The following is a 13,194-nucleotide window of genomic DNA, read 5'->3' on the forward strand; positions in this document are numbered from 1 at the left end:
GCATAATTCTCAACATGGCGTCGTTTCGCGTATCGTGGGGCTAGCGGATGGCAGCGGACGACGGGCGTTGGACCTCTACTTCAGACCTGTCGTTCACGGTACCGGCGAATTCTGTCTTCCTTCGAAAGAGAAATTTTGGACCGATCAAAAGAATTCATATTCATCCCGTACGACACGCCCGACCAGCAATCCGATTGCACGAAGACGTCGCCGAGCCGTCGTCCCTTCTCGTGGCTGAAGACATCGCTCGCTCAAACGTCAAGCACGAAGTGCGTACATCGAGTTGAATGCGAACGCGTACGGTTTCTTTACTAGGTGCGAATGAGGCCAATGCGTGGTGCTGCCCGACTTCAAGCCGGGAGTGCATGAACTGGAGGGAAATCGGCAGCAAACTTTCCGACATACAGTCGACCGGCTGCATTACTACGAGTGAAAGAGTTCCTGCAGTAGCTCAATGGAAAGCCGTCCGCTTCACACGCAGCGGGCACAAATTCAATCCCTAGTGTGGGCGTACCATTTTGTTTTTCAAACATTTTGCGATGTTTACTTTTTTTTTCTTTTTGCAATTATTACTGAAAAATAATTGTTGTGGACGATACGTCGCTGAACTAAATGGTATGGGATTCCCTTTTTGACACCTGCGAACTCAACGTAGTCACTTTCCACAAAAAGCCAGGAGCATATGAATCGGGTAGCGTCCGCTTTCCGAGGTTCCCGTAACTGTTCTACAGGGATTGCAGCCAGCCATTGACCCCGACCCGTTGATCTTTCGGAAACTTGTGCACTCTGCCGCACAATGCCCCTTTCAGATGCAGGACATGTGAGGCAGCTCTTCACGCAACATCTTGGGGGTATTCTTTTCGGAGCCGATCACGGGAATTCCCCACGGGCACTCACTACTAATTGCCAACACTTAGATGTACAAAGCAACTCATCTTGAAGTACAGAACAGCGAGCGGAACAAACATAACTGCAACGGAATCGTACGGCGAACGGATCCCGCAAAGCATTCGTCTGCTGCGTGCGGAAAAAACAAAACAAAAAACGCACGGTCGGGTGTAGCCACGTGACTTCCGCCACTCACTCTTTCCCCTCCACTCCTCCGTGCGGTGCGGGGATTTGGGTTTCAGTTTCGAGCAGTTGCGTTTTCTTTTGGCTTTATTAAAAAGATACGTGACTCTGTAGCAAAATATTAATCGGGTAGTATTCCGACACCATAATAAATCGCCTGGCAAAAAATAATAAAAAAAATTTGGGCCCGGGGGGGGGGGGGGGGGGGGGGGGGGGGGGTCAGTGTCCCTTTAAACTTCATTTTTCGTCTTACTAGTCGTATTATTTGAGTAATTCAGAGCAGTCCTTAGTGTGTTAAGCTTGTTAGGTTTGCAATTAGGTAATAATAACCATCATTGTAATGGAAAAAGACGCGCAACTCTTGGTTTTCTTATTTCCGGAGGAACGTGACGTGATCATCAGACGTGACATCGAAACAAAGCACGAATGTAGACAAACCTGGTAAGAATAATTTTAAGAAAATAACCTAAGCCTTTGCACTCTACTTTCTCAGAACCTAAGAGAGCAAAGTTTGCGCGAAAAAAAAAAAAAGAAAAGAAAAAGCTTCCGCTTCGAACTTTACAAAATGCTTCTAGAAAGTATGAAACCCGACTGTCACCAATAATTAGGTAACATACGAAAGTAACAATATTAGAAGGTGAGTACTATCTGAAGATGAGACTGTCCTCGGTCTTGTACGTACAACTCGCGGGTTTAATTTGACATGTATGCTACCTTAGATCGCAGTCACTCGTTTTCTTCTTTTCATGCGACTATATCGAGAGAATATGCTTAAAGTCAAGGTTACAATGCTAATAGAGTCTGAAGACACTGTCCGGATCGTGCTTCTTTCTTACATTGTTCAAACAAAAAGTATCTGCACACACATGTACACATGCTCGCTCCGCCATCATCTCTGCAGTGAAGGTCTTTCGCATAATGTATTAGCGCTGGACACCACCCGCGCTTTGCGGCTTTCCCGATCTACGTGAATCCACAGCGCTGACCGCCCAGCGTCTCACCTGCAGTCCGGCGCCCTTGTGCAGGGCCCTGGCGGCCTCCTTGGAGCCCGTGGAGCCGAAGAGCACCTTGAAGGCCATGTCCGTGAAGTAGTTGACGACCACGCGCGCCATCTTGACGAACACCTTGTCCCACTCGGCTGCCTCGAAGACCCGCAGCAGGCTGGCGAAGATGCGGCCCTCGGCCACCGTGTCCTTGTCCCCGACCTGGTTCTCGTGCCGCTGCTGCGAGGTCCAAGCCCGCTCCGAGCGCCAGGGACTGCTCGGCCGCAGGGCCGGGGACTGGGCGGGCGCGCTCTCGGTGCCCTGGTCGGTGGATGCTCCTGCCGAATGAAATGTAACTAGATTAATGTAACTAAAGCAAGGGTGCACGCGAGCTGATTCAATGTGTTTCTAACTGATCGATCGGGATCGCGTGGTTTATGGGCCGCTTTTGCCACACGAGCGTCGAGGAGACGAAACCGTCGATCGTTTGCAAGCGTCGCCAGACTTTGCTTAGCCTCCCTGCCCGCTTTTTTTCTTTCTGCACGCCAACTGACGCATACGCACGAACATGGGCGTACCAACCGGGGGGGCAAGGGGGGCACTTGCCCCCCCAGTTCTCAGAGTGGGGGGGGCAAGGCATGCGTTTTGCCCCCCCTGAAACGGCCGCCACTGGGCAGAGCAGACACAGGCCGGCGGCGCCCAAGGAATACCAAGGGCACTGCCCCCCGACCCGCGCGGGCATATTTTTAACGCGCAGGCGATACAAACCCTAGCAACGGTGCTCACGCACGCCGGATTGGCTGGTTCGTAAAGCCTTGCTCCACGAACAAGGCTACACGGTAACCTTACGGAATCCATCCGCGAGACATGGGCCGGACGGGCCGTCCAGACCAGGACGTAGGCCCTTACACAAAATAAACCCAGGCAGCACACCAATGTTGGACCCACATTGGGCCAACAATGGCAAACGCTGGCTCCGGAGGTTGGTCCAACATTGGTATTCTGGCCGAGCGCAACTTCTTCCAATGTTGGCCCAGCCATTGGCACCAACGTTGGGCCATCGTTCAACCAATGTTCCAGCCATCATTGGCACCAACGTTGGGCCATCGTTCAACCAACCTTCCAGCCGTCATTGGCGCCAACGTTGGGCCATCGTTCAACCAATGATCCAGCCATCATTGGCACCTTTTTTAGGCCATCGTTAAACCAATATTTCAGCCATCGTTGGCATCCACACTATGTCGACATAGTGTGGATGCCAACGATGGCTGAAATATTGGTTTAACGATGGCCTAAAAAAGGTGCCAATGATGGCTAATGATGGATAAGAAACAGGCCAGGGGATCTTAAAACTCAATGTTGGAATAACCAGGATTTAAACACATTGCCATCATTGCATGGCCAGCATTAAAGATATGGCATTAACACTGGGACATGCCAATGAATCAGCTTGACTGCAGATAACGGCCTATTCAATGATTGAACTTGTATACCAATGATGGCATAGCCATTGAATTAGTGTGAAAGCCAAAATTGGCATAGCCAATGATCATTGGCTATGCCAATTTTGGCTTTCACACTAATTCAATGGCATGTCCCAGTGTTAATGCCATATCTTTAATGCTGGCCATGCAATGATGGCAATGTGTTTAAATCCTGGTTATTCCAACATTGGGTTTTAAGAACCCCTGGCCTGTTTCTTATTAGCAGCCCACTGCAAGAAAAACATTCTGGGCACAAATGGCAAGGTCGTCCTATGCTTTGTCTGTGCACTATTTTATCTGGCGAGCAAATGACTATTTCAAGGTCAATTAATACTTTTTTCGGAACTTTTATTGAAGGGGGCTAGGGAGGAAGCTCAGCGGGGAGCCTATGCCTGGTCCTGGGGAAGGTCCTGGGGCGAGTCCTGGGGCTGGGGAGCCATTACGGCTTCCGAACGCCTCTTCCTGCAGCCTCCCCTGTCGCAAGACCCTGGCAGCCACTTCAGCACCATTTTTAAGCTGACGATTCTTCAATTGTTAGCTTCGCACTGATGGCATCTACGAAAAGATCCAAAGGTCAAAGATCAACGCTTTCAAACCCACATTGGTCTCAGTAAAGCACACTCCCAAGCAGCACTTCAACAAATGTTAAGGTTTGAGTGTCCCCTAAAAAGTCCCTCGCTCACGACTTTTCAGTCCTTGCGGCGTAGCACCCGTGGTAGCCGATGATCAGGGGTCTACGATGTCAGGGCCGAGGTCCGGACGTAGTGACGAGGCAGTTGACCGATGGCCGAAGGCTTGAATCAGGCCCCGTACGCCGGTGGCAGCCTATGACCAGGTGTCCGCCAAGGTCTGGGCCGAAGGACGTAGCGACGAGGCAGTTGGGCGTTGGCCGAAGGCTTGAGTCAGGCTCAGAACGTCTGTGGCACGGAGTGGCAGCGGGAGTTCAACTGCGCCACGCATGCAGTCTTGTCTACCTCCGGAAGGTTGGCGCCCGGACTGCGTGAGAAGTGGGTTGTGGGTCGGGCCTCTTGACGTCTGGTCACGCCGACGGAGGTCCGGCCTGGTCGCGTCTGCACCGTCCTTTGTCAACCGCCCGAATCCCCTCTCGCGCTCCTCGCAAGCCCCCACCTCGTCTTCTTCTTTCTCGTCCTCTTCGGCTGGTCGCGGGATCGCTCATCACACCAGACTAAAGCCTGGTTCAGACAGTTGCGTTTGACTGCGTTTTACTGCGTTGCGGCAGCGAGAAACCAGGACATCCCTGCTGCTTATATCGCGTGCCAAGATGATTCCTTGAATTGGATTCCACGCTTCATACGAAGCACAGATGTGCCGGTGACTCGCTTTCGGTACTCGACGCAACTCAGTCAAACGCACTCAAACGCAAGTGTGTGAACCGGCCTTAATCCAATCAATTGGCGACGTGCGCGACCGAAAGCGTCGCTGTGGTCGGCCTTTCACGATTGGCCCAAAAGCTGACTATGACGTCGGGTTTGCTATTTTGGTTCATCGAGCGACAGAGATGTTAGCTAGGGCATACCATCGACGAAAATAAGAAGAATGAAGGAACTTTAATTTCGACGGTGTTGGCAGTGTTCCTTTGAGAACGCAATGATTTCAGGCTTCCACCATGTATTTACAAACACCATCGAACTTGTTGTTCGCAAGGTAATGACGTGACAAGGGGGAACCATATGAGGGCGCCACCAAAACATCTCGCCGCTATTTACCAACGTTGGTAGGCCACTGGCTAAGACAGGCAATTGGTGGCCAGCTTAAACCAATCGTTTATTTTTAACCTGTCACCGAACACGGTTTTTTTCTGCGTGGAAGTTCAAAATTGCTACAGCTCGCAATGCATACAGCGTTCTAATTCAGTTGCTAACTTGCTCTGCGTGTGAAAACAGAAGAATCGTTCCCCCCGGAGGCATAGCTAGAGATTGTTCTCAGCGTGCGCGATCAGCACATTAAAAGAGCTAAGCCAATTATATATAACATTGGTAAGCCACTGGCTAAGACAGGCCAATGTTGCCCAGCCTAAGTCAATCGATTACCAATGTCGGTAATAGACTACTTCCATAAAGCCCTGCATGTAACACGGCGCGCGTTGCACTCTGGGAACTAGTTGGCCAGGAAGGAGGGTGGCATGCTTTCGGTTTCGATCGACACGTCGACAAGAGATGGTTTTCTGGTCCCGAGAGCGTCATGTGTGGTCTCTAGACTAACCTAAATGGCCAGGCCTCGAAGCTTTAGCACTGACCTGAGACGTATAGCTTGTCTTAACACATGCTTGTTGTATTTTTGTACTTGAGCTTTCCTGTTAGCGTTCCAATCGAGGTATGTGGACGAGCCAATGCTGGGAATCTCGACGCTGCGAAGCTCGGGGATCTTGCTTGTGTACGAATCAACAAGCTGTAGCAACCAATAAGTACGCATACATCGAGCTCGCGCCTTTACATTAGTGTTGTTGATCGGGAAGTTTGTTTGTTTCGTGCGTCCATAGACGAAATATTACTTTTTGCAATTACTGCATTTCTTAATATGCCTGAGTATGCGAGGTAAAACTCGGAGGCGCCATTGAAAAGCTCAATTTTGACACACTTCTTATCTCCTATCTGTACTGACCCGCAGCACTGCACGAAGTGAAGTCCCCACCCGCTTGCATTCCACTATTATTCAACATCGCGTATGCACATAAAGTTATCCTGCAATCATATAGGCAAATTCGCACATACAGACCGTTTTGAGAAAGCAAAAGTCGAGTACTTGTGTGAAGATTGTCGCACCGTTCCCCGGTAGTGCGCCGGACGGGCATGAACCCCCATGCGCACCGCATAGGGGTTCATGCCCGTCCGGCGCACGGTGCGACCTTCTTCACACAAGACTCGAACGAATTCAAAGAGCGTTTGACGGGTGCTAATGGCCATAATATTTGTTATCTGTTTGCTTTCTTCCTGCCTGAGTATGCCGAGATAATTTCAGACACACCGTTCAGGCGCAGATCTTGGGCGTCTGTAAAAGCTCGTCCTAAAAGGCTTAACGAGGTGTACGGGAAGCTTCATAGGGCCTCCGTCGTAGATAGCCGATCGCAGCGTTTGCGAGAAGTTAATCTTCTCTACATGAAACTCGAGTGGGAGATATATGATGACACGAGGAAGACATCATAGTAACTTTTGTGCAGAAGTGAGGTCGAATTTAATGTGTTTCCTTAAAAGTTCATGCGCAAACGCTGGGCTCAACTTTGATACCCTGTGGGGATGCGGCTTTCTTTTCGCCCAATGAAGTAACAAGAAACGGACGTTTGGCAAACAAAATACGTATAAGGCTCCAGATGAACAAATTTCATTTCTAGTTCAGTGGTACTAGACGGGATTATTGAAATTGAGCTCAAACGTGCACACGGAGGGTGAGGTGACTAAGCCAGGTCATACTACGTTCGCATCGCACGCACAATATCCGGTGTTTCGGGAACCAAAGAAACTGCCCCGGTCTTCGTTTTGTATCGCTCGAGAATCAGTGTATTGTACGTTCGTGAAAAGACGGGTAATCGAAAACGCAAGCAGCGCATTCGGTCGCGGCGTGATAGCATGAGGTGAAGCTGCTCAGTCGAAACCGAAACTGAGTGGCCAACTAGTTCCCAGAGTGCACTGCGTGGTATTTCGCCGCGATGGGGCGCGTCGGTTTTGGAAGTAGTCCATTGATTGGCTTAAGCTGGCCAACATTGGCCTGTCTTAGCCAATCGATTACCAATGATGGCAACTCATTGGCTAAAATAGACCAATGTTGGCCAGCCTAAGCCAATTGATTACCAATGTTCGTAACCAAGTGGCTAAGACAGGCCAATGTGGGCCAACCTAAGCCAACCAATAGCCAACGTTGTTAAGGCGTTGGCTGAGGTTGGCCAATGTTGGCCAGTCTAAACCAATCGATTGCCAACGTTGGTAAGCCATTGGCTGAGGTAGGCCAATGTTGGCCGGCCTAAGCCATTCGATTACCAACGTTGGTGAGCCGTTGGTCAAGTCAGGCCAACGTTGGCCAGTATATTCCACTGTACCACCAATATTGGTTCTGCGATGGCCACATTGGCCCAATATTGGACCATTGTTTGCCAATTGACTACCAATGTTGGCCCGACGTCGTGTGCTGTCTGGGAAGTTTTGCTTGCTTGCTTGGAGATAGGCGCTGCCGCCGTCAACATAGGCAGCGGATGCAATGCGAGTTTCCGAAGAGGTAGCGTAACTTAGTGGTGAGATGTCTGCCTCATACGTGTCAGACCCGGGTTCTATTTATGGTGTGGGCCGGCTTACTTCTTTTTATTTTTTTTCTCGAACATTTTGTTTTGTCGAGGCATTTGGCGATATTTACATTTCTTTTTTACCATTAACACTAAAAAAAATGAATGTTGTTGACGAAACATCGCTAAACTAAATCGTATCGACTCTATTTACGGAAGTGCATGGGGGGCAGCGGGGCTTGGGTTGCCGACCGGACGCCGCAAAGCGGCGTGTACGGGGGGTGGGGGGGCTAGGTGGGTTAATAGATTTGTAATTAGCAGCCGCACACCGTCACCGCGAAGCGGCGTGAACGCAGGCGCGGGGGTGGGTTAACGCGCTTCGAGTGATACACGAGCAGCCCATCCGGCGTGAGCGTCGTTGTTAGGGGTTCTATCGCCTGCACCGTAAAAGGAGCAGTGTGTGCACCTCCTGTAGTGGGCAAGAATTCCTACATTGGAGAGAAGCGGGGACAAGCCCTTTCTTCAAATGCGTCAAGTCTCCTTGAGCTTCGGAATACAAAGAAACGCCACTATTCGGAGCTAATCCCACAGTTACTCGACCTCTCTTGCGTCGTGTCTGTTCGCTCCCCGCGCCTCGTAGCAGTGTTGTTGCAGTGGGGGGGGGCTCGTTAAAATTTTGGGGTTTTTTGGACTATCTAAATCACTTTCTTCCTTCCCATCCCCCCCCCCCTTTTCTACTCCGCATGCTTCCCCCTCTGCAAATATCAGCTGACCTTCCGACATCTTTTCTGTGTTGATAGGCAAAACAACCACTAAAATTAGAAAGTAATTTGTAATTTGAGTGGAAGTCACTCGGAAAAGTAGTTAAAGTAAACTACGAATTACTAGAATAGAAATGTAATTAAAAGTTACTAAACTACCCAGAAAAGTAGTTAAACTACAGTAACTTGAGTAAAGTAGTTGAACTACGTACAAGTCTGGCCCGGCAGGCGCTCTGCGTAAGGGTTTTCACCTATCTGCCTAGCCCCGCACACCATCACATGGGCCAAGAAAGGTGTAGTTTTACTGCAGAGGAGAAATCAGCAGGGTCCAAGATGGTGACAATGGAGAATGGGGGACTGTTCCAGTGGCTGATGGCTTGAGAAAGGAATGACCAATTGAAAGCGTTAGTAGAGTCAGAAATGTGCTTGATGGTGCAGACGTTGTTGAGGCGAGAAGATGTTCGGTCGGGAAGTGGTTTTGAGGTCGGGAATGTGGTAGTAGATTTTGTGAATAAAGCACAGCTGAGAGACTTTTCTGCGAAGCTGCAAAGAGGACATGGTTAGTTCAGTTTTTAGCGCTGAGACACTGAAAAAAAAAGTCATAAGTGGATGAAATGAAGCGAGCAGCTCTGTTCTGAACTGCCTCTACAGGGTATTGATGAGGTACAGTCGATGGGTATTCCAGATGGTTGAAGCATATTCTATTTTTGGTCTGACGTACGTGTCCAAGGTTAGCTTACGAACAAAGGGTGGAGCCCTTTTTAAGTTACGTCTGCTTAGTCCAAGAGTTCCAGATGAATCGGCAGTAATGACTTCAATGTGGTTATTTTAGGGAAGGTCAGATGTTAGTCTTACACCAAGGTATTTATACACAGTAGCGGTCTCAATCAGATCGGAGTACAAGAAGTAATTAAATGACAGTGTTTGTTTGTTTTTCTTGGTGAAGTGGATTAGTTTGCGTTTATACTTGTTTAATGACATAATCCACTCTTTGCACCAATTGTTAATTTTCTCTAGATCTTCCTGAAGCTGGTTATTATTTTGCACACAAGTTACTTTGTTATGGATGACGCAGTCGTCGGCGAAAAAGCGGTTTTTTGAAGAAATCCCAATGGAGATGTCATTAATAAATATTAAAAAGAGTAAGGGCCCAAGTACGAACCCCAGGGGAACACCAGGAGATACATTTATTAAGGAAGATTCATGATCATCATGGACGTGACCTGTACACGGGAAAAAAGAAAGTCACGAATCTATGCAAACGGTTATTTGGTCGAGGCAAAAAGATGATAGCTTAGAAAGAAGGCGTTGATAAAAAACACGGCCGAACGCTTTGGAAAAAAAAAAAAAAAAACTGCGTCAGTTTTTTTCATTTCAAGGTTCAAGGTTCAAGGTTAGTGTGCAAGTCATGGATGAAGTCGCAGAGTTGTGTTTCGCAGGAAAGTACAGTCTCCGGCGATATGAAAGACCCACTGGGAGCGCGTGGCCGAGGCGGTGGCTGGTGGGGGCGCTGCGAGCGCTCCGGGCAGTTCCATTCTGCTTCGAGGGGAGGACGCTCATTCGGCACTCGACACAAACTGATAAGCGCGTTTCGCTTTATCTGAGCCCGAGTGAGCGTCCTCCCCTCAAAGCAGAATGGAATTGCCCGGAGGGCTCGCAGCGCCCCCGCCAGCCACCGCCTCGGCCACGCGCTCCCAGTGGGTCTTTCATATTGCCGGAGAGTGTACCTTTTTGAAAACCGTGCTGCTGTTTAAAGAAAAGAAATGGGATGATAGGTGCCTCATGATATTGGAGTAGAGGATATGCTCAAGTAGTTTGCAAGAAATTGAAGTCAATGAATTAGGGCGATAATTAGATGCGGAAGAGCGGCTGCCCTGTTTAAAGACTGGGAATTACCCTTCCCACCTTTTGGTCAGATGGAAGGCACCTTTGAGATAAGGACTGAATAAAGATAAGTTTTAAATACTCACTCGAAATAACACTGGTGTTTCTTTTAAATATTAGAGTTGATGTTATCGGTTCCAGCGGACGAAGTAAGTTTTAGTTTATCAATCAATGTTATGATACCGGCGGAGTTAACGTTAATAGGATGCATGCGCTCGTAAAGCTCTTCAGGGAGAGTGGGGACGGAGTCCAAGCACTCGTTAGTAAACACTGATGAAAAATATTCGTTAAACACAGAACTATCATGGTCGACGTTGCACATCCGACCATTCCTAACTCTCCCCATCTTCCTAAACGTCCGTGTGTGTCCGAACACCAGAAACCGGAATTTTAAAGGTTAAAAACGGCACGTTGCGAATATGGAACGCGCACTTTCATGCAAAGCTGACGTCAAGTGACTCAAATCGAAAAACATGCATATATACAATATTGTTATCTCTTCTGGTGAAGGCTCAGCAACCGTTGCATCCGTTTTCGCGCACGAAACGGCGACTACCAGAGAAAGTAAGAACGCAGTGATTGCCTTTATTTTAACAATGTAAACACACTTGCAGGCGTGCGCTGATGAAGCCTCAAAATCAAAGCTCTCGTAGTGTGATTCGTGACTGTGCCGGCTACTACCCAACCTCGTTGTCACGCCACTTTCTGGAAGCATACACCAAAATTACAAGTAAATACACAAAAGCGACATCGATACAATTATCTTCTAGAATATCACCTTATATAGTCATAACTCTTTTAATAGGCACTACAAGTTGTATTTATTTTAAGAAGAAGAAGCAAAATTTTTTTCGTGAGAAAAAACAAAATATCAATGTTAAGTCTGGTAACGTTGTAATTTTGCCGAATCATTGCCAAATCTTTAGAAAAGTTGGACAAAAGTTGCGCCGAATTTTCGATTTGGGGAGGGGGGGGAGAGGGTCTGGTTTGCCCCCCCACTCAAAAACAAGTTGGTACGCCACTGCGCACGAACAATCAATTTGCGTCCGAGGTGCCCGCCATTAAATTTCAAACGCTCCCCATGGTTTGAGTTGCTCCCCCCTCTCTTAAATGTAGGATCTCCAAGAGCGTGCAGATAATGGTGGGGATTTCCCTTTACAACAGGCAGCTGGACAGAGTTAGCGCCCTTTCTGAACAGCTTTGTTAAAGAATGCAGGTTTTTTTTTGACGCGCAGACCCTACTTGGCGCTTCAAACGACGGGATGCGAACTGTAGTGAGTGAGGGGGGGGGGGGGGGGGAGGGGGGGGGGGCGGGAGTTCCATAACTGAGGTAATCTAATAACGTTGGCGTAGACGCAAAGAGTTTGGCCAATTAGCGGCGAGATGTTTTGGTGGCGCCCTCCTATGGTTCCCCCTTGTTACGTCATTACCTTGCGAACAACAAGTTCGATGGTGTTTGTAAATAGCATGGTGGAAGCCTGAAATCCTTGCGCTCTCAAAGGAACACTGCCAACACCGTCGAAATTAAAGTTCCTTCATTCTTCTTATTTCCGTCGATGGTATACCCTTTCCGACGTCATAGTCAGCTTTTGGGCCAATCGTGAAAGGCCGACCACAGCGACGCTTTCGGTCGCACACGTCGCCAATGGGCGGAGCTGGTTCCCTGTTAGAACCAGCGCATTTCGCGATAACACAAAATGGCGTGACTTCTTTCTCTTTTTTATTCCTGAGAATTTGCATAAAATTCCTAGGAGTCAAAGCCCCAAAACGGCGAACGGAAGTAGTCATTCCCCGGTTGTCAGACTACGCTGCTTTGGTTGCGAGACCATCAAAATATCCTTAAGAAGGGCAAACTTTCTCAGTATAAACGGCTCTGACACCATGCCAAGAGCAGCGCCACCGCAGCGGGGTGATGCCTTAGCGGCGCGCCGGTCATATAGTCTTTAGAATAACAGTGACACGTGATGAAGCCATCGAGCTTCAACATTACGAGTCGGGACTTGCCCAGACACGATTGTCTCTGGCGGTGCGCAGCACATTGCACTTTGGAAACGATATGTGGGGCTTGTGGCTTTGATTACAGCCACGACATGAACACCATGGCAGGTTTAAACAGTTCTTTTCTGTTGCCGTTCTCCCAACGGATCCCGCATTTGTCACGAAGGGTTCGACTCCTCGGAATTGACCTTCCAAACGGTAAATCTCAGCCTCGTCATATCTATAAGCATTCGAATGCATCGCCAAGTACTCTATAAAGAATAAGAAAAAATGAAACCACCTCACTGTCAAGTGAGGTGGCACTCTCTGCGCCACTAAGGAGCCGTGCCGTGTATACCCGCACGTTCATACACTCTAAAAAAAAAAGGTGTCGATTTAACTCTTTTTGGAGTGTAACTGGCTTGTCACAGAATCCACTCTTTTAAAGAGTAACTATAACTCTTCGGAGGCAAGTGTATGTTTAACTCTTCCATACAAGTGTTCATTTAACTCTTCTATAGAGAGTCACGCCAATACCTTTGAGAGAGTCAGGGCTACTCTTTTGATTTGTAAGTGTAAGTGTTACCTTCACTCCTTTGTGTAGAGTAACTATAACTCCATGACAAGTGTTGCCTAAACTCTTTGATGAGAGTAAATTTCACTTTTTTGTGTAGAGTGACTATAACTCAATCAGAAGTGTTGCCGAAACTCCTTGTTGACGAGTGAAGGATACTCTCCAGGAAGGGTTACCTTCATTCCTTCGTGTAGGGTAACTACAACTCTATTACAATGTTGCCTGAACT

The 13,194-nt window shown here is 48.4% G+C and overlaps 1 protein-coding gene across 1 annotated transcript in view; it reads right to left on the reverse strand.

Moving 5' to 3' along the window:
- LOC8030437 overlaps positions 1 to 13,194 on the reverse strand; it is a 38,259-nt gene that overhangs the window by 9,796 nt on the left and 15,269 nt on the right. The window contains exon 2 of the mRNA XM_042293847.1: positions 2,073 to 2,392. Within this exon, the coding sequence (XP_042149781.1) occupies positions 2,073 to 2,392 (320 nt within the window). The remainder of the gene's footprint in view (positions 1 to 2,072; positions 2,393 to 13,194) is intronic.

The sequence above is a fragment of the Ixodes scapularis genome, unplaced genomic scaffold (genome assembly GCF_016920785.2).
Source record: "Ixodes scapularis isolate PalLabHiFi unplaced genomic scaffold, ASM1692078v2 PGA_scaffold5__190_contigs__length_132052651, whole genome shotgun sequence".
In the NCBI taxonomy this organism is placed as follows: domain Eukaryota; kingdom Metazoa; phylum Arthropoda; class Arachnida; order Ixodida; family Ixodidae; genus Ixodes; species Ixodes scapularis.